At 48.5% G+C, this 19767-nt stretch overlaps 1 protein-coding gene across 35 annotated transcripts in view; it reads left to right on the forward strand.

The window, feature by feature from the left end:
* The window catches only part of Sec16b (SEC16 homolog B, endoplasmic reticulum export factor), a 60490-nt gene extending 41736 nt beyond the window's left edge, over positions 1 to 18754 (forward strand). For 18 of the 35 annotated variants that reach the window (XM_087581832.1, XM_087581841.1, XM_087581830.1 and 15 more), the window contains 14 exon segments: positions 1131 to 1248; positions 2810 to 2921; positions 4573 to 4678; positions 6522 to 6662; positions 7823 to 7936; positions 9081 to 9153; positions 10306 to 10617; positions 11099 to 11166; positions 13824 to 13973; positions 14139 to 14237; positions 15591 to 15699; positions 15821 to 15900; positions 16850 to 16948; positions 17628 to 18754. In XM_087581832.1, coding sequence (XP_087437958.1) covers positions 1131 to 1248; positions 2810 to 2921; positions 4573 to 4678; positions 6522 to 6662; positions 7823 to 7936; positions 9081 to 9153; positions 10306 to 10617; positions 11099 to 11166; positions 13824 to 13973; positions 14139 to 14237; positions 15591 to 15699; positions 15821 to 15900; positions 16850 to 16948; positions 17628 to 17699 — 1653 coding nt within the window. In that variant the 3' untranslated portion in view covers positions 17700 to 18754. 35 annotated transcript variants of the gene reach the window in all.
* The last annotated feature ends 1013 nt before the right edge of the window (positions 18755 to 19767 follow it).

The raw sequence follows: 19767 nt of genomic DNA on the forward strand, positions 1-19767 counted from the left end.
ACGAGGAAAGAGCCATGTGTCTGGGTTGCTTTGAAATTCTACAGATCTGATGACTTTCTCTTGCTGCCTGGTGGGGTCCACGGCCACTGCATTTGAAAGCTGGCTTGATCATCTCGTTCCTTAAGTAGTAATAGGAAGTAATTTTACAGCATCGCTGTGAAGGTTGCCATGTATGGAAGGGCCAGGAAGCACTAGCCACTTGTAAGATCCTGTGAGCAACCAGAGCCCCTGACCTTTGTGCCGGGTTAGCCTGGGCAAGGATGATCGATCTTTCATTTTCCCTTTCTCGCTAAAACACCAGAGTTGTTTTGCAGTGTTGGGAGGGGGCAGCAGGATATGGGGAGGAGGTTGTCTCTAGATGTTTGAAGTGAAGGCACAGGGACGAAACTGCAAAATTAGTAAGATAATAATGCCATCTTTTAAAAAAATCACCTTTATAACTAGTATGTATCTGTGTGTGATGTACATGTGTGTATGGGTTTGTATGTGTCTGTGTGCTTTTGTGTATGTGTTTCTGTATGTATAAGTATGTTTGTGTCTGGGTATGTGTATCTGTGTGTGTGTGTGTGTCTCTGTGTGTCTGTCTGTGTGTATGTGTGTGTTTATGTATATATGGGTATATGTGTGTGTCTGTGTTTTTTATATGTGTGCTTGTATGTCTGTGTGTATGTTTTTGCGTCTCTGTGTATATGTGTCTTTGTGTCTATGTTTCTACGTCTCTGTGTGTGAGTGTGTGTATGTATTTTTGTGTGTCTCTGTATGTGCAGGTGACTCTGTGTGTACTTGTATGTGCATGTATGTGTATGTTTACATTATTTTCCTTCTTTTTAGTTTTATTTTGAGACAGGGTCTTACTCTGGGCCAAGCAGGTCCCAAACTCCTGATGCTCTCTTAGCCTCCTGAGTGCTAGGTTTGCAGGTGTGGGCCACCAACTTGTTCTGTGCCACACACCTGCTGCTTCAGGCAGAGTGAACTCAGAATCAGTGAGTAATGGCCTCACACACAGTGGATAATAGCACCAATAGCATAACATATATTCCCTGAACTCCATACCAACCTATAAACAGCAGCCTTCTTAACTATACCCTGGGCTGTGCTAAATGGTTCTGTAATTCCTCATTATTTTTCAGTGTTGTGGAGACAAACAGTGGGGAGACTGGCGGCCCCATTTGGCTGTGATCCTGTCAAATCAGGCCGGAGACGCAGAGTTGTACCAGCGAGCGATTGTCAGCATGGGGGACACCCTGGGTAAGCAGAAATCAGCTCATGCCTTCCCTAGGGCAACTTTCCATGACTGACCCGTTAGTCTAGTGTTTCCTAGTGTTTCTCAACCTTCCTAATGCTGGGACCATTTGATTCAGTTCCTCATGCTGTAGTGACCCCCCCACCCCCACCCTTACCATAAAATGATTTAGTTGTTACTTCATAACTATATTTTGACACTGTTAGCCTCCTGGTTAAGAAACTCCAGGGAAAGGCACATGGATCTTGCAACTCCGGTTTCCCAGAGTTCCCTTTGCTGTCTTTGTTTGCTTTTCCACATCTATTTCCCAGAATTCCCTCTGGGAGTGTTGTGTTTCCATTGCTGTCTAGCTTCCTCTTCATTTTCTACTTACGGGTGAGACTCCTGTACCTAGAGCTAACACAGGGGCAGGCCACTTCCTGTTGCCTCGGGGCCTTCAGTGGCTGTAGACCATCAGATGGGAAATGCCATTTTTGCCTAAGCCACCTTGGTGACTCTCCGTCTTTATTTCTATGATCTGTCTGGGAAGAGGGCCTTACCAGTATGTAACGGCTGTAGGGCTATCCAGATCGATAGTCCACAAGTGTGGTCTGGGCATATGAAGTAGACATATGTGTAGGGTTGTGACGAGGGATGGCACCCAGCTGCCTGCCTGAGAGGGAATCCATGTTTATTTAGCATCAGACTCTGTGCTCGGTACGTCACCCACTGTATTAGCTGTGCTGTGACAAAATGGCCGACAAAACCAACTTAAGCAATGGGGGTTTCTTTGGTTCACAGGTACAGGAAACACAGTCTATCAGGGTAGGAGGGTGAGATGTGACCAGAAGCCTGGTATTCACTGTCAGGAAGCAGAGATACGTGATGGGGCTCAGCTTGTTCCCTCCTTCCCTGTCTTTTCATTCACTCTTAGATCCTACCCCAGAGGATAGTGCCTCCCACACTCCAAAAGAGTCTTCCCAATTCAGTTAAACCTCTCTGGAAACACCCCGAAGCCACACCCAGCCCAGCGGTATTTCCTAAGATACTCTATTCAAGTTCACAATGAAAATTAACGGTCACACCCACTTAATTCAAGTTTAAGGTAGTGGAAAATGTTTGGAGAACACTTAAAAACCAGGAACAATTTGGTAATTGATGCATTTTTTTCATGAGCCCAGGAAAAGCCTTCAATTATCCAACCGCAGTAGAGGAAGCAGCCACACCCCACGAGGATGTTTGAAATCCATTTGTGATGTCCCCCTTTACTTAGGTACAGGGGTCTCTTCTGCTTCTCAGCCTCAGGAAGGACGGTGACTTTTAGAAAATCCCCAATGAAAAGCCCACCAGGGGGATGTGGAATAGCTCACAGTATCCTGGTTGAGGCTGGTTAGAACTGAACTGCGGTATCTGAGGTCAAAAAAGCTGATGCGGGGGAGGGAGACGGAGGTACCATGAGAATTCCCCTGGCTTATTCTCACGAGGTTTCTGCTCTTTGACCCTGGGGTCCACTATTTATCTGCTCTACTCAGACGGTGGGTCCCACAGGCTGTGTTTCACGTCTGGGCTCTTGTTCTCCTCCTGCAGCTGGAAAAGGGCTTGTGGAGGCATCTCACTTTTGCTACCTCATGGCTCACGTGCCCTTCGGCCACTATACGGTGAAGACAGACCATCTGGCCTTGGTGGGCAGTAACCACAGGTATGCCACATCTGCAAAGATGATTTCCATGGGTTGCTTTAGCCCTTGCTGGGAGACACCACTGGCTCCTCCTCTGCATTGGTCTAGGCAAGGTGAACAGAGGGTGCCACATCACGCCACCAGAGGGCCTTTGGTGCTGTAGGTGCCTTTGGTATGCACTGCACTCTTCTGGCCACTGGGTGGCAGCCTAGCTCCACAACCAGAAATGACAGAAAAAAAACAAAAAGAGGAAGTTTGCAAATACTATATTTTGGGCGGCCCTGAGCTTATTCTAGAAGCCTACTTTTTGGGCCCTTCATACTACCGCAATATAAGCTCCTCGGAACCTTCAACATTGGTCACTTGTTTTCTGGTAGTCACATTCCCCCCCCCCCCCCAAGAACCCCAGAACCCCGGAGGAGTGAACTGAAGCAGATAAGCTTGCCCTGGGTGATCCTCACTGTTCTGAATCTTTCTATGCTTTTCTCCTTAATAGTTATGATTTCTGAGCAGTCACGATATTGTGCTCCTAGAATTCCAGCAGCCAAGAGGGATAGATAGGAGGATTGTAGCAAGATCAGTGCTAGCCTGGGCAGCACATTGAGTTCTAGGCTAGCCCGCCACCCAGTAGCCAGTCAGCCAGCCAGCCAGTCAGCCAACCAGCCAGCCATGGCTACTGACATGTTTCAATAGAGAGAAAGAAAACATTTCTGAGATGCAGAGCTCCAGGGCCTTTGCACTGTTTGCTTTGTTACAGATTTGCCTTATAAAAAGGTAAATGCACCAGGGGAAGCCAGGTATAGAGGGATTGAAAGCCTTGTCTAAGGTAGCATCTCAGGTGTACCATCAGGATGGACTTGGAATCTAGATGGTAAGGTTGCAGGAGCCAAAGTTGTAGCTGATGTCCCCAGCCCTCTGCCACTGTAGCTATATGGGAGTTCATGGACTCTTCTCTTGAGAGCCTGGGCTCAGACAGAATAACAGTCTTCTCAAGGAAGCCTATCCAGGTCAAATATGACCATAAAGGTACCTAGGTTAATATGCCTCCTCTCCCATGTTTATGTTAGCTTCTGGAAATATTCGGGTGACTGGGATGTAGGACACTTGGCAAGCTGTGGCGGGAGACTGAGAAAGAGAGGGAGGGAGGGAGAAAGAGAGAGAGAGAGAGAGAGAGAGAGAGAGAGAGAGAGAGAGAGAAAGAGAAAGAGATCACATTCACCTGGTTTTCTTCCTCACTGACTGACTGAACTTCCTGTGGGGTCTGTCATTTCTTTCTGGCTCGATTGTCCTCCCCATTCTCTGCCAGGCCATCTGCGGTGCCCCTGGACTACACAGCTTCCAGCTTCCGAATCTTTTGCTCTTGGCAGGCTCAGGCTGCTCTGCCTTTCTTGGGGCATGCCAGGCGGGAGGGCTGAGGGCTGGAGCTAGTTTTCAGGATGTGGAAGAGGGAGAGGTGCAGTGTCTCATATTACATTAAGGGAGGCGTAGAACTTCTTCCTCACAAGCTGGCTCTTCCAGAATGGCTGGCACTTTCATTTAGTTCCCAAACCCAAGAAATGGAGGGCAAGGAGGAAGTGCATCCATCTTGGGATCACCATCTCTTTCCTCTTGCAGAGTTGCCTGCGGGCAGCATGCCCGCCTCACCTCTGCTCTTGTTATTCTCTGCTTTTAGTCAAGAGTTTTTGAAATTTGCAACAATTGAGGCTATCCAGCGGACGGAAATCTTCGAGTACTGCCAGATGCTGGGCCGCCCCAAATCCTTCATCCCGTCCTTCCAGGTAACTGACCCCGGGTGTGTGTGGGTGGGGCACCGGCGATGCTGTGTTTAGGTTGTGGGGAGCCACGTTCTTAGCCTTGTTGTTTGGCCCCTGGTACAACTGGCCAAGTCATCCCCTGCATTTGTCCTCTTCAGTGGGAGTTTGGGAAGGCTTAGGGTTTCTTTTTATGTTCCCGGAAGGTCAGAATTTTACAATATGAAAGCAAAATGGTTCAGAGGACTTTGCTGGAGGCTCTTCCCTCACTCCATAGGGAAAAATCTTGCTGCAGTTCTGCCCTCGCCCCCCTTCCCCCTTACGTTGCTTCTGTAGCCCTGGGCTCTTCTCTCCCGGCACTTCCACTCAGCTCCTCCTCAGCTCCCACAGTCATCGGTCCCACTGACTGCTCACCTCTGACCACGCCCCTTTTCTCAAGGAGCTTCCCTCCTGCTCTGTCTTTCATCCGTTCTCTCTTTCCTCTCAGGGTTTCAGCTGTGTAGGTGGCAACCACACTGCCAGTCTCTTTTCTCTCCCCTCAGCCCCTCTGTTTGGCATCTCATTGCTACCTTATGTCCATCGTGTCTGATGCTGGCGTCGTGTCCTCCTCCAGTCTAGTCCCCCATGTGTTTTGAGACCTGGTACCCCGTGGCCTTTTCTCACGTCTCTTGCTGGTGTGGAGTGTGACGTTCAGTGGAGCCCTGCAGCAAACTGCCTTAAAACCGGGGTAGTTTGTCTCTGTGCTGAGTATTCCAGCCACGGCACAGGCTCCAAGACCCCGATCTCCCATTCACCGCTCTGGATTTTCTTTCCTTTCGTGGGCAGGTACCTTTCTTCTCCACCTTGAGTATCTTCTTCAGGCCTGAGACCCTCAATGACTGGTGTTGAGGATGCACACAGCTACGATAGCAGCACATACTCAACACAGAACACACGTAACCTTGGGAATGAATCCCTGTATTGTGGAACACATGGCCCATTTAGCCTCTCCTCTCTGAGAGCGTTGCCCTGACTAGCTGCTCCTCCACAGGGCTCCAGCGCAGGCACTTTGGTTGCTTTTCTTTCCCTTCATTATTCATCCCACCCACATGTTTTGTCGCCGCTGTTCTGGGCTGATAGTCGTAGCATGGCTATTCTTACCGACTGTTTCCCACACGGTGCCACCATGCTTCTTCAGTATCACTTCTAAGTCCTGTGGGGGTTTCCCCTTTCACAGATGATGTAAGCACGGCTTGAAGGACTGGCCACAGGTTACCAGCTCACTTGTGCATACTGTTTGTTCTAAGTGCTTTGTGTGAATCACCCACTTTTATCTTTATAGCTTCTAGTGGAATAGGAGGCCTTGTCTGTGCTATATGGGGGAAGCTGAGGCACAAAGGGGTCCAAGTGTCCCACACCTAGCAGGAGCTTGACCTCATCCTATAGCTCCTGCTCTGAAAACTCCTCCCCAGTCCTGCGTTTGTCTGCATTTTCTTCTGGGTTTCACAGCCTCTGCAAAGGGTGTGGTTCTGTATCTTCACATGAGCTCTCCCACCCCAGGGCTGCACTTCACAAGCTCAGGCTCCCTGTGAGGTGGGCTGTTGGATAAAAGGGCTGCCTGCTGCCTTTCCAATGGAGACCCAAGACCAGGAAGATGAGTGGATGCGATCCCTGAATCCTCTTCTCCATAATGCAGTTCCTGTATGTAGGCTGGATTTGGAGTTGTGCCCGCACGCAGATAAATGGCCCCAAGTGGCACAGGGCCCTTGCTGTTCGGGTGCCAGAGTGAAGGGAAACTGGCACTCAGCTGACTTCCAAGAAGTCTTATCTGCATTTCTCTCCCCGTCTCCTGCCTGGATGGACTCATCGCTGGCCCTGCTCCTCTTCACAGGTGTATAAGCTCCTTTATGCTTCCCGTCTGGCAGATTACGGCCTGGCATCCCAAGCCTTGCATTACTGTGAAGCCATTGGTGCAGCTGTCCTGAGCGAGGGAGGGAGCAGTCACCCCGTGCTATTAGCGGAGCTCATCAAGGTGAGCGTCTCAGAGGTCTCTGTAGGTGTTTTATCTTCAGTGTTCAGAGGAGCCATTCTAGAGAGGCTTAAAGTCCACATTTCATCCTCTTTGAACACACGGCAAAATTGGAGCTCACGGCTGTCTTTGACCACGTATGCATGCCCCGATGTGATAAGCAGAGGTCCTGTTTGCACAGAGCACAACTGGCTGGGCAGGGGGCAGTGGGGTTGGGGGACTGGAGAGCAGGCACAGCACGCTCCGCTTGAAAAGCTCTGCTCATCTCCTTTTCTGGGTACAGTTAAACTGCAAGCTACGGTGAGCTGTTCTAATTACAAGAGCGAGCCTTTGAAAATAGATTTTAGTGATTAAAACAGGAAATGATCCTTATTAAAATACTTTTAAATGCATGGAATATTTTATCACTTGTGGGAGACATTTAAAAAAGAAAACAAAAACCATACCAACCCTTAGTTTCTTGGGAAGAAACAACAATCGGCGGCCAGTTGTTCCAATTAATTGAAGGGAAAAAAAAAACCCAAAAAAACCCCTCCATTAGTTAGAGAGTAAAAGGCAGCATGCGCTTCAATTTCTGTATTGCTTTACATGAGGCCCAAGTGCTGGATTCTAGAACCAATAAAATCCGGGCTGCAAGCCCCGCCCCCGCCCCCGCCCCGCCCCCGCCCCGCCCCTGCACACACTGCGAGTGGGTTGCTGGCCTAGGTTGAGTGATTAGAGTTTCCAGATAGGGAACATAATGACCCCTTGAAGCAGAAAGCTGCGTCAGGTTGTGGGCAATGTAGATCTGAACCCCATCCAGACCAGACACAGAATTAGTATTAACAAGGTCCCTGAGTTTTCCCCGAATTCCTATTCTAGAAGCTTCTTGCAGAGAAGGCAGCTTTGCAGGGACACAAAAGCCGAAGAGCTATTTTTTTCCTCTCATATTTTGGGGTGAAATAATGCCAGAATGGGTTGCTTATTTATTTATGCTGCAATTTTGGGAGATCTGCTGAATTTGTTATTTCTCAATTATTCTTTGTTATGTGATGTTTGAGTGAATTATGGCTCCTCCTCCTTCCTTCTTATTGCCTCTCTCCCCGTTGTCTTTCCATGTGCCCGGTTCTCTCTCTTGTCTTCTCTCACTTTCTGACCCTGACCCGCCTGGAAACTCGGCTCAGCTTGCAGAGAAACTGAAGCTGTCGGATCCTCTGGTTTTAGAAAGCCGCCGTGGGGACAGGGTCCTGGAACCGGATTGGCTTGTGCAACTGCGGAGGAAGCACAAGGAACTGGAGGTGAGGCCAGTGGTACCAGGGTCACTGGGTACCCCGTGTTCCCCTTTTCATTCCCAGACATAGGATAGACATAGAGGTGCTAATTCCCACCGTGGTTGTCTCCTATTGCCTTTGAGGCATGGTATGCGTCCCTGAATGTTGGGATTCAGAACATTTTGTTCCTTGGGTCTTTGCCCTGTGCAAACATTTTCCTATGTTTGCCTAGTGCCACAGGGGGGTGCTCTTCCCAACCACTCTTGCCCACCTCCCTGTCTCTGAGGTCCCAGAGTGTTTCATGAGCATCAAAGCTCCCTCATCTCTGTTAGGAACAATGGATCACAGTGGACCTGTGTCACTTTCATGTAATGTAGGGCAATTGCTTAAAGGACTTCCGGGCCTTTCCTTTTTGTTCTGACAATTGCAAAAGCTGCTGGTCATAATCAGAAGAGTAATTGGAGCAGGGCCTCCCCCATTTTCTTTCTTCTACTCTGCTGTGAAGGCCGGACAAAGTGGATCTTTAAATGCACACTGCCTTTTCTCCCTTCCTGGAGAGCAAACTCTGAGGCCCGCAGTTTAGTTCCCTCCTTTGACTTTCACTTTGGGGAGGATGGTAACCCTCACTTTGGGGAGGATGGTGACCCTCACTTTGGGGAGGATGGTGACCCTCACTTTGGGGAGGATGGTGACCCTCACTTTGGGGAGGATGGTGACCCTCACTTTGGGGAGGATGGTGACCCTCACTTTGGGGAGGATGGTGACCCTCAGTTTGGGCAAGATGGTGACCCTCACTTTGGGGAGGATGGTGACCCTTACTTTGGGGAGGATGGTGACCCTCACTTTGGGGAGGATGGTGACCCTCACTTTGGGGAGGATGATGACCCTCAGTTTGGGGAGGATGGTGACTCTCACTTTGGGGAGGATGGTGACCTTTACTTTGGGGAGGATGGTGACCCTGGCTGTTTATGTCCTGGCTCTGAATAGAGCTGAGAGATCCAGGAAACAGTGTCTCATCTGCATGATTCTGGGCACCGAGCATTCAGTGGAGGTCCTTGTGTCTGGTCATTCCCCCGAGACATTTCTTAGTGACTCAATTTTTTCACTACCTTGTCTTCTGCCCTTATTTTCCTTTATACTGTTTAAAGGGATTTTACTTTATTTTAAACAGCAAACTAGAACTGGAGACCTCAGAGATCCTGATCTGACTCCTTCAGATATTTATGGAGCCAGAGGAACAACAGGTACCCACCATAAGATCTGACTACCACTATCTGATTAAAATATTTTCAGCTATACCCGCACTTCCTTTGCCTTGGTGCCTTCTTCTTCTGGAAATCAGACCTGTTGATCCAGGCTGCCTCTTTGGATAGGCCCTTGCTGGTCTCACAGACCCTGGAAACATCCAAATGTCCATAGCATGAGGGTTCCTGCTTCACAGGTTAGAATTCCCAAACACTTGATCATTTCTCAGTTTCTTTTTACTGCTAGCTAATTGTCTCACCTGTGTGTATACTCGCTCCCAGCTAGCTATACTTCTTGAGGCCAGAGATCACACACTATTAGTATCTCTCGTGGTGTTCTAGACATTGGAGTTGTGAAGCTTTTGAGCTATCAATTGGCCATAGAGTTGAAATCAATTTTAAAGTGTTTTCCCAGCCTCCTCCCTCAGAATGCCTCCAAGTGTCTGGTCAGCAGGAATTATATTCCAAATTAACTCCATATATTTTGTCAAAGCCACCCCCTCTGGTGGTGAAGTTCAGACAAGGTACCCCCGTCTATTGCCTTGCAGCCTTTAGTACTTCCTGGATGGGCTGAGTGTAGGGAGGCTTTGGCTTCTGTTTCTTGGCTTTGTGAGAACCTGGCTGGGCGTCTCTACATCATGATGTTCTTCCAGCCCTGGCAGGAAGGCTGGCAGCTCACAACATTCCTGTGCCCTGGGGCCAAGCATTTCATATACCCACACCTTAGTTGAAGCATCAGCCAGGCCCCCTCTAGGGCAAATGAATCCTCACTCTCCCCAAGTGAAGCCATCATCTCTAAAGTGTCATTTGAGTTTAAAAAAAAAAAACAGTTAAAAACTGTAAGCCTTTAAAGTCTAACAAAGTCCCCTTAAAGGAGAAAGTGTTTATCCAAATATTAAAAGGAGTAGAGTTCAGTTGGATGTCTTTTCTGTCCTCTCCACTCACAGGAGAAGGACTCAGAGATTATCCAAGAAGTGAATGCGTAATTCTGCAGACAACAGAGAGGTGTTATATAGCTAGTCAGTACTTTGCTTGCTAGCAAATTAATGGAAGCCACATGGAACAGCCAGCCCATGGGATTGCTCTCTAGAGAAGACAAGAGCAGGAATGTATAAGAATGATTTGTCTATAACTGCTGCTTCTTCTTCATAGACACTCCCTACCGCGATCTTTATGGCCAGCAAAACTATTCAGAAGACTCTGAGTACAGCTCAGCCTTGTGGCCAACATCTGAGCAGACAAGCCTGACCAATCCCACCCCACAGCAGCCTTTCCCCCTGCAGCGAGATACCTACTCAGAGAGAGATGGCCCAGTACACATGGGGACCCCAGTGCCTCTTTACTCAGTTCCTGCAACCCACCTGACAGTGATTAGTGGCTCCAGTAGTGGCAGCGGTGTGGCAGTGACAGGGGCTCCTGGAGGAAGGGTTGGAGAGGAGATGCTGCAGAAACATCCTGCCCTTGGTAAGACCTGCCAGCCAGGCTGGGTACCTCGGAGGGTGGAGTCTTAGTGGTCAAGGAGCAGGTGAGGGTGGCACTTGGACCTGCTGGAAGACTTGGGCCTGGGACTGATGAAGGCACTTGTGGGCTGCTCTTTTAGCCTGAAGGAGCATGTTCTCTTCCAGCCCTGTCTACTGGGGCAAGCAGAGCAGGACAGACAGCACTCGGGTGGGAGAATCCCTGAGGTCTAGCTCCGCACTGCTGTGTTTCCTACACACCTAAGGAACAATCGTGGTGTTTAGCAGGCAGAACTGGATTGACTCATGTGTCACGAGTTAGCATAGATCGAGTAGGACTGAGCAAGTGGACATTGCTTTTGCTGTGACCTGCTTGTGGTATAAACTCTGGCCACTCGGGCCACTGGGCCCCCTGTTTCCCTCTCTGCAAGGTGGGTAGAAAGGGCCGAAGTCGAGGTTCTTGTCTCCATTTTTCTTTGGTGCTTCAGGAGAGAACACAGTGCCTCAAGAAGCCGTGCAGGATCCTGATGGTCTAGCAGTCATTTCCAGTCCTCAGGTGAGCAGACGAGGCAGGAGGAACGCTGGCGATGACTCCAACGGGAGTGCGTTTTGCCATCTGCTCCTGGAGTCTCAGTCACACCCAAGCTCCTCTCCGGCACTGGCAACTCCTTCCTCTGCCTCGCGCAAGCCCATCCTCCTTTCTTTCCATGTGAGACCCCAAGAGTCGGGAAGGAGACTGAGTTCTCATGTCTGCTTAGCCCCGCCTGTCCCTTCACCTGTGCCGCTGAGGGACAGAGCAGTGGAGCTGGTGCGTGGATGGGTCTCTCATCGGTGTTGGTTTAACATTCGCCTTGGTTAATGTCAGATCTCCCTGGCAGTGGTAAGAGTGTGGGCTTATGTCTTTTTCTTCTGCTTTTCTCCTAGCTGTCTGGTCACTCTGTCTAGTTGCTGACAGACAGCACAGCCCTTAACTTGGATGCCAAGCAAGACATTCTGCAGCTCTGCACTGGTTAAGTGATGGCATCGTGTAGTTTTCTCAAGTAGTAACAGGCTGTACAGGTCTTTTGTTTTTGTTTTTTTGTTTTTTTTGGTTCTTTTTTTGGGAGCTGGGGACCGAGCCCAGGGCCTTGCGCTTCCTAGGCAAGCGCTCTACCACTGAGCTAAATCCCCAGCCCCAGGTCTTTTGTTTTTAAATTTAGATTTATTTATTTTTATGCGTCTGTGTGTTTTGTCTGCATGTCTGCCTGTATTCTATGTGTATGCCTGGTGTCCACAGAGGCCAGAAGAAAAAAAAAACCAGATCTCCTGGAACTGGAGTTACGCATAATTGTGAGTCACTATGTGGGTGCTGGCAGCTGAACCCAGGTCTTCTAGGAAAACAGCCAGTGCTCTTAACCACTGAGCCATCTCTCCAGCCCCAGGGCCATGGATCTTTAAAAATAATGTATTTTTCTTTTGCAGAAAAAAATAGTACATTATTTTTCTAGAAAAATTAAAATGAAGAACCAAATAAATACTATGCAGAATTCCACAATAAATGTTTTGGATATATATATATATATATATATATATATATATATATATATATATATATATATATATATATATCTCCAGATACTTTAAAAAATTAAAATGTGTGTTTATTTCCTACTTGTTATTTAACACCATACAAGATTTTTTTTCTGGTATTTATATTTTCTAAGAAATGGTATGACAAGATCCTTTGTGTGTCAGTACTCCTTTCCTTCCTGAGTGTCTGTCGAGCTCCTGCAGTGTGCCGGGCAGTGTCGTGGGGCTGGCTGTGCATCTGTGACTGGTGGGGGTGACTAGAGGGGACCAGCACTGGGCACTGGGCAGGGATGGCTCAGGGCCGTGTCTCTGTGGAGGTCTTTGAGCAGAGATGAGAGGGTAACATGGAAATGAACCATGTGACAAGGGCACAGGTGTCAATGTAGAGAGAGCCCTGAGTGGACACATTTGGTTAATGGAAGGAGGTTCCTGTGTTAGGCAGCAGGATGCACAGGGGAGAGGACTTAGCAACAGGCCCTTTCTTCTCTGCCTTCTCTTTCCCAATCCCCCTCTTCTCCTACGGTGTGCTTTCACCTTTCTTTCACTATTGCACCACACAGGTGGTGGTCATCCTAGAGCACAGGCTCGTGCCTAGGTCTTGACTTACGGAGCCAGGAGAAATGCCAAGTGGAAAGCCAGGCTAGCATCCCTTCTCTGCATTTTACTAGCTGAGCGGATTTGGACCTTGTTACACTTTTTTTTTTTCATATTTAGAACCAGAGTATAATAATAGTATATTTCTCACTGTACTGTTGCAAGGATTCAGTGGATCATGATATAGGAAGCTCTTAGAACAGTGCCTGGTACACTGAAGATATTATACCCATACCTCCAGCCCCCAAAAAAGAAAAGAAAGAAAGAAAAAAGAAGCCTTTTCTGTATTTTGCTGTAGTGTTTTGCAAAGCTTTTATTAATTATGTTCTGTTGTGAGTATGAGATGAAAATACAATATAAGGATCACACTCACATGAGGTACCCGGTGTAGACAGACTCAAGAAGACATCACACAATGGGGCAGGGGTGGCCAGGGTCTGGAGATGGGGAGTAGAGGTAGGTGTGCTGGGACGGGTGCTGCTGCTGCTGCTGCTGCTTGCTGGACAACATTGTGTGTACTCTCAATGACATCGTGCTATAAGTGACTAAAGGGAGCTTCAGGCTGGGCATATTTTACCGTGATAAGGAAAAGTTAGTGGGAAGCGGGTGTGGGTGTATTCAGCTCCCCTATGGCATCTGTGTTCTTAGGCGAGCCTGTTAGGATATACGCTCAAAGGTTAGAGTCACTGGCTGCTAAGTTCTCCGGCATTGGAGTGTGAGGATCTCTCAGAGGTTGCTTTCAGAACCTCATCTCCAGCAGCAACTTCCATGCACCCTTCTCTAGATCTTGGCCCAGTTTCCGAGACTATGACCTAGAGAGGTTAAATGGTTGACAACCCCCCTAATGTTAGGGAGAAGATGGAGAGTGGGTAGGTCCTGGCTTGTCTCCTCTCCTGTGACCAACATTTTCACGGGTAAACCTGCCTCCCTTCCCAGTATATTAAGCTCTTCTGAGGCTAGCCCTGGTTATGGGTGAGCCGTCATACGTCATATGGAAACGTGCTCTGTAACTTGTTAAACACCATGTGATTCTCTGTTGTTTTATCTCAGACACCACTGGCTCCCAGGGATCGAAGTTTTTCTGAGGATTCTGCCATTTCAGCCAAGGAGGATGAGGAGGGCACTTCTGATGGAGCAGACAAACCACCTCACCCTGACGCTTCACAGAAAGAAAAGCTGAGAGATGGGAAGAATACAAAGGTTGAAAACCTGTTCTCTATGTTTTCCCCCTTTCATCCCTGCTTCAAACAGCAGAGCAGTCCAAAGCCTTGGTCCCTCCACACTTACCTCATGCCTGGCTGACAGCTCTCACAGCAGGTGAGAGAAACAAGTCCGCTGGCCTTAACAATTCCCTTTTCCCCTCAGAGCTCTGGATTCGGCTGGTTCAGCTGGTTTCGATCAAAGCCTGCCAGCGGTGTGTCCACCTCTGGAGATGAAGACTCTGTGGACAGTTCTGACTCAGAGGTAACCTCCACAGACGGACCGGTAACCCTTCCTGTGGACCCCAGAGGGAATCTAGTCACGACACAACCCTGGCATCATGCTCTACCTTGGGCTGAAGGAAAGGGAGGCTCTGTGCTGGGAGAGCACTGGAAATAAGTCTTTTTGTAAAGACAAAAGGCAGAGTCAGACAGGCCTTAGAAGTCAGACGTGTTGGCTCATGCCTGTAATCGCAGCATTTGGGATGCTGAGGCAGGAGGAGTGCTGTGAGTTCTAGGCCAGCCAGGGCTATACAAATTGGCTTCATTAAAAACAAAACAAAAAAGACAAAACAGCAGCTATGCCTATACACCAGAGAGAGAGAGAGAGAGAGAGAGAGAGAGAGAGAGAAAGAGGAAAAGGGAGAGAGGGAGAGGGGGAGAGGGGGAGGGAGAGGGAGACAGAGAGAGACAGAGAGAGAGAGGGAGAAGGAGAGGGAGAGAGAGGGAGACAGAGAGAGACAGAGAGAGAGAGGGAGAGGGAGAGAGGGAGAGACAGAGTGAGAGGGAGAGAGGGAGAGACAGAGGGAGAGGGAGAGGGAGAGGGAGACAGAGAGAGACAGAGAGACAGAGGGAGAGGGAGAGGGGGAGAGAGGGAGAGGGAGACAGAGAGAGACAGAGAGACAGAGTGAGAGGGAGAGAGGGAGAGACAGAGGGAGAGGGAGAGAGAGAGAGAGGGAGACAGAGAGAGACAGAGAGAGAGAGGGAGAGGGAGAGGGAGAGAGAGGGAGACAGAGAGACAGAGAGAGAGAGGGAGAGGGAGAGAGGGAGAGACAGAGTGAGAGGGAGAGAGGGAGAGACAGAGGGAGAGGGAGAGGGAGAGGGAGACAGAGAGAGACAGAGAGACAGAGGGAGAGGGAGAGGGGGAGAGAGGGAGAGGGAGACAGAGAGAGACAGAGAGACAGAGTGAGAGGGAGAGAGGGAGAGACAGAGGGAGAGGGAGAGAGAGAGAGGGAGACAGAGAGAGACAGAGAGAGAGAGGGAGAGGGAGAGGGAGAGAGAGAGAGAGAGGGAGACAGAGAGAGACAGAGGGAGAGAGGGAGAGACAGAGGGAGAGGGAGAGGGAGAGGGAGAGGGAGAGGGAGAGGGAGGAAGATAGGTAGATTGATAGATATGAGGTGGGCAGAAACATTAGAAAATTAAGATGAGGAATTTTTACTTCAGAGGCCCAGCAACAGGAGGCTGACCAGCCTCCTTAGTAGAGGCCTCACAGAACAAAATGGTGTTAGTGGGAGTTGCCTACATGGAGATTACTGTTGTGGATGCTAGAATGCATGTAGGCTGCCATGACTTTGCTGAGCACTAATGTCACCTTTCCTGCCTCTTTCTCACCAAGCAGGAGTCTCCCAGAGCATCACCTCCTCACCATGCCAGCCTGGGCCTCTCACCAACACCTCCTCTCTCATCCCCATCTCTGCCAGGTGCCAGCACCTTCCCGAGAGGCACAGGTACTGCCAGCCTCCAGTCTTCTGGGTGCCGTTGGTACTCTTAGCTTGGGGGTGCCCTCTTGGAAAGTGGGAACTCCTCGGCTCTGGGCACGTGAAGCAGCTTGGATTCCTTGCCTTCTAGGTGGGAATAGTCTCCAGGGATCCTCAAACAGCAGTGGAATGGCTGAAGGCGTGGGGATTGGAGGGTTCTCGGGGCCACAGGTGAGCAGGCTGTGGGCGTGGGGCTGGGACTCCAGACGATACCTCTGTGTGTGTGTGTGTGTGTGTGTGTGTGTGTGTGTGTGTGTGTGTGTGTGTGTGTGTGTGAGTGTGAGGATGTCTTCAGTGGGCTGGAGAAGCATCCCTGCAAAGGATGGCTTCAGGATACGGAAAAAGCTTCTGTATGACTTGGCTCCAGTGGCCTACAGAGTACCTCAGTCTGGAGGGCCTAGCCAATGGAAGGGTGGTTTCTCACAGGTCTGGGGCATAAAAGTGCATGGTCACAGTGCTGGCTGATCTGATTTCTTCTGAGGGTTTTCTCTTGGGTTTGCAGCTGTCTGCCTTCCCCCATGTCTTCATCATCCGGTCTTCCGTCTGTATGCGTCTGGGTTAACTCCTCCTTTTGTAATGGTATCATACATGTTGTGCAGGGCCCTGTAAAGCCTCTTTGAGGATTATCTTTCGTGCTGAGATACTGGGGCTTTATCAGATGCATTCTGGAGAATCACTCCAGCCTGTATAGCTTAGATGGAGTCCAGGGAAGGGCCTCTTCTTCAGTCTTAGTAGGCAGTGGAGTTCACTCGTGTGCACTTGGCTGGGACTATCATAAATTCTTCACAAATTGTCTATATAGCTAGGGATATCCTGACTATTGCTAGGGAAATGTTTCCATTTCTTCAAGCCTGGCTGGAGTGCTCTTGTAGCATCTGAGGCCTTCTGAAGAGTTTAATAGTGATTTTTATGATCTGGTATAATTTCTTGTGACTTTTCTTCCTACTTTCTTTGGGTGTAAGAACTTTTGCTTCTGTTTAGCATCCCTGGTCCCGGCATTGGCTATGCCTGCCTGAGGTTGAGAAGAAGCCCATTTGTTGGCTAATAGCGATCCTTGTGGCAGGGTTTAGCATACCAGGAGGTGGCCAGGGGTCAGATTCTCTGTTGTTTGCATCCACAGGGCGTTTCTTCTGAGTTCTACTCCCAGCCTGGTGCCCTGCCTCCTCCACCTACCTTGCAAGGTGCTGTTCCTCTCTACAATCCATCTCAGGTCCCTCAGGTAAGGACCAGCCTTATGGGGAGGAGCTAGGAGTTCAGGTTATAGATTAAGGAGGGCAGTGCATAGTTCCAATTTCCCACTCACTGAATGCAAGTTTCTGAGCAATTACTGAGTCTCTCTTCAGTAATTGTTTCTATATCTGTAGAAGTTTACAGCAGCTATCTATCTATCTATCTATCTATCTATCTATCTATCTATCTCTATCTATCTATCTATCTATCTATCTATCTATCTATCATCTATCTATCATCTATCGTCTATCATCTATCTATCATCTATCATCTATCATCTATCTATCTATCTATCTATCTATCTATCTATCTATCTATCTCTCTATCTGAAATATCACACCCCCAAACATCACTCTTGGCCTGTAATTGGTCCTGAGATATAAAAGACACAGTGCTGATGTTTTAGTGTGGGTGCCTTCTCCTGTCTTGGGGTGAGGAGGTTCCTGCAAACTAGGTCTCTGCCCCTCAGTAACCTAGAGATGACTCTGCAGATGCATCCTTTGGCCTTTGCCCTTTATCAAATCAAGCTTCCTTTCACCACCTTTCAGAGGCGAAGGCTGGCCATTAGAATACAGTGTTGGAAATGGGTACCCTTGCTATCCCCACTAGTCCCCAAGAGGAGCCATGCTTGTAGCTGTACTCCAGTGTAGTGTCTTCTTCTTTTCCAGCTTCCCACTGCTAGTAGCCTGAACCGGCCAAACCGCCTAGCCCAGCGCCGCTACCCAAGCCAACCATGCTGAGAGCGACCGTCTGTCCCAGGGCCATGAGGATGACCACCTACCCATCCTGGGCTCCTCTTCTGGAGCACAGCTTTCCTGTTGCTTTCTACTTCTCAGTGTCACCTCACCTCGTCACGCTCAGGCCCGTGTCGTGAGCCTGCTGCACGGGCATACCTGGAGTCTGAGGACAGGATATCCTAGACAACAACTTGGTCCAGTCTTCAGCTTAGTTTGAGAGTGATGGAAATTGTCTCATTAGACGGAGGAACGGGGGCCAATGTCTATGGTAGAGTGTCATGGCAGCAGACTTGAGGTAGAAGCTTGAGCACCTCGGGAAAGCGAGGGCCCCGAGAATCCCGGGTGAAAACCGGAGATGACACTACCCGGCTGTACAGTAGGAGCTCAGAGCAACGTCCCAGAATAACTCAGACTCCCTCCATAGATCCGCTTAAAGACCAGTTTATGGCTCTTGTTAGTGAAGTTTTTACATTGAATTTGATTATCGCTGCCCTTCAGTGATTCCCTTTTCAATGACATTTCAGCAATTTTCCTCCTGGTCCTAGTTTTGCGCACATTTTCTGTGTGGTTCAGACTAATTATATTTCTCTCACTTTCTTAGCCGGTCCTATTTTTTTCACATTCTGACATCTGGCTATCAAGTTAGATTGCTGTAGGCATTGTATTGTCATGGTAACTACTGAACCTAATGATGCAGATGGAGGAACATCAGTATAATAAATAGTGGAAAACGTTTCCTAAGACGTCATCCTTTCCATAAGAGGGGAGGGATGGGCGCTTCATATTGCTAATACCTGCCTTCCTACCTCAGGCCTTTGCAAATCGATGTTCTGTGAGGGTCACCGGGGCCCCATGGAGGAGAAAGCTGTCTTGGAAATTTCCATTTTTTCCTTTCAAACCTCAAATAGAAATGCTTCTTGCTGTTTGTCAGATTTGCTTAAAATTGCTCGTCACAAAGAACATTTTTTGTATGTGTAATTGTACATAAAAGTTTTGTACTTTAATGTACTATGGTTCTGATGTTGATAGCGATTAAATCCAGATAATTTTATAGCAAATGCTTGTCTGTGGCTGGTTTCTGCAGGGGGAGAAAATACATTGATGGTCTCTTCCCTGAAGTCTTTCTAATAACGGTTCCATTGTGTGATCCGGTGTGAATAGCTAGAAAGAGCCCTTTGTTAATGGAGAATCAGAGACTGGTCTTCTTCACTTCCAGGTCTACTCTAATGCTATCTTTTTTTCAATTTAAGAAATATGGACAAAAGCTCCCCTAACCAACTCGTCAGTTCACTGGATGAACGTGGCATATTCTGTCTCCTGTTCTTTTCATCCTAGACAACATTAGAAACTGTATACGTAAGCATTTGGTACTTGGAAAGTCCCCACTGTGTGCAGCCTTCCTTCCGAGGATCGCTGTTTCTTAGGTTTGGTATGCTGACACCTAGCTATCCTAGCGAGTATCCCAGGTGCTACATTGTCTAAACTCATCCTCTGCTCATACCCAGTTCACCTTGCAGCTACAGACAAGGTTGCTTGGCTGTCCTGGGCGCCAATTTTCTCATCTATGAAATGATCACAACGGTCATAGTACCTACCTTACAGGGAAAGTGCTAGAAGTAAATGAAGTATGAATGGCTCGTGCTAAGAACTGTGTTTTGAGTTATTAGTGTATGGCTAGTAAGCAAACCACTGGACTTCAGCCTATGCCTGTCTGATTTCTTGTGTCATTTTTGATCTATGTATCTGGTGGGAATGATAGTTTTAAAGCATTTCTCAAGATGGGTCTTACTTATAAAACCACTTCCCCTCGGCATCCAATCTGCCACCTTGTTAGGACAGAGACATAGTTCCCTTGGAACAACAACAGAGGGACTGTCCTACCCAATGAAAGAGATGTCAGTGGAGCGGCCTGAAGGCTGAAGAAGAGGGCCAGGAACTTTTATGCCTAAGTCCTTACTTCTCTGTGCGGGCATTCACAGAAAAGAAGTGAGTACAGTGCTCAAGAAAGCAAGCACTGGGCCTCCTTAAGTTCCCAGCAGAACACAGTCCTCAATGGAGGAGTTAGAGAAAG

The sequence above is a fragment of the Rattus norvegicus genome, chromosome 13 (assembly GCF_021556685.1).
Source record: "Rattus norvegicus strain SHRSP/BbbUtx chromosome 13, alternate assembly SHRSP_T2T, whole genome shotgun sequence".
Taxonomy (NCBI): domain Eukaryota; kingdom Metazoa; phylum Chordata; class Mammalia; order Rodentia; family Muridae; genus Rattus; species Rattus norvegicus.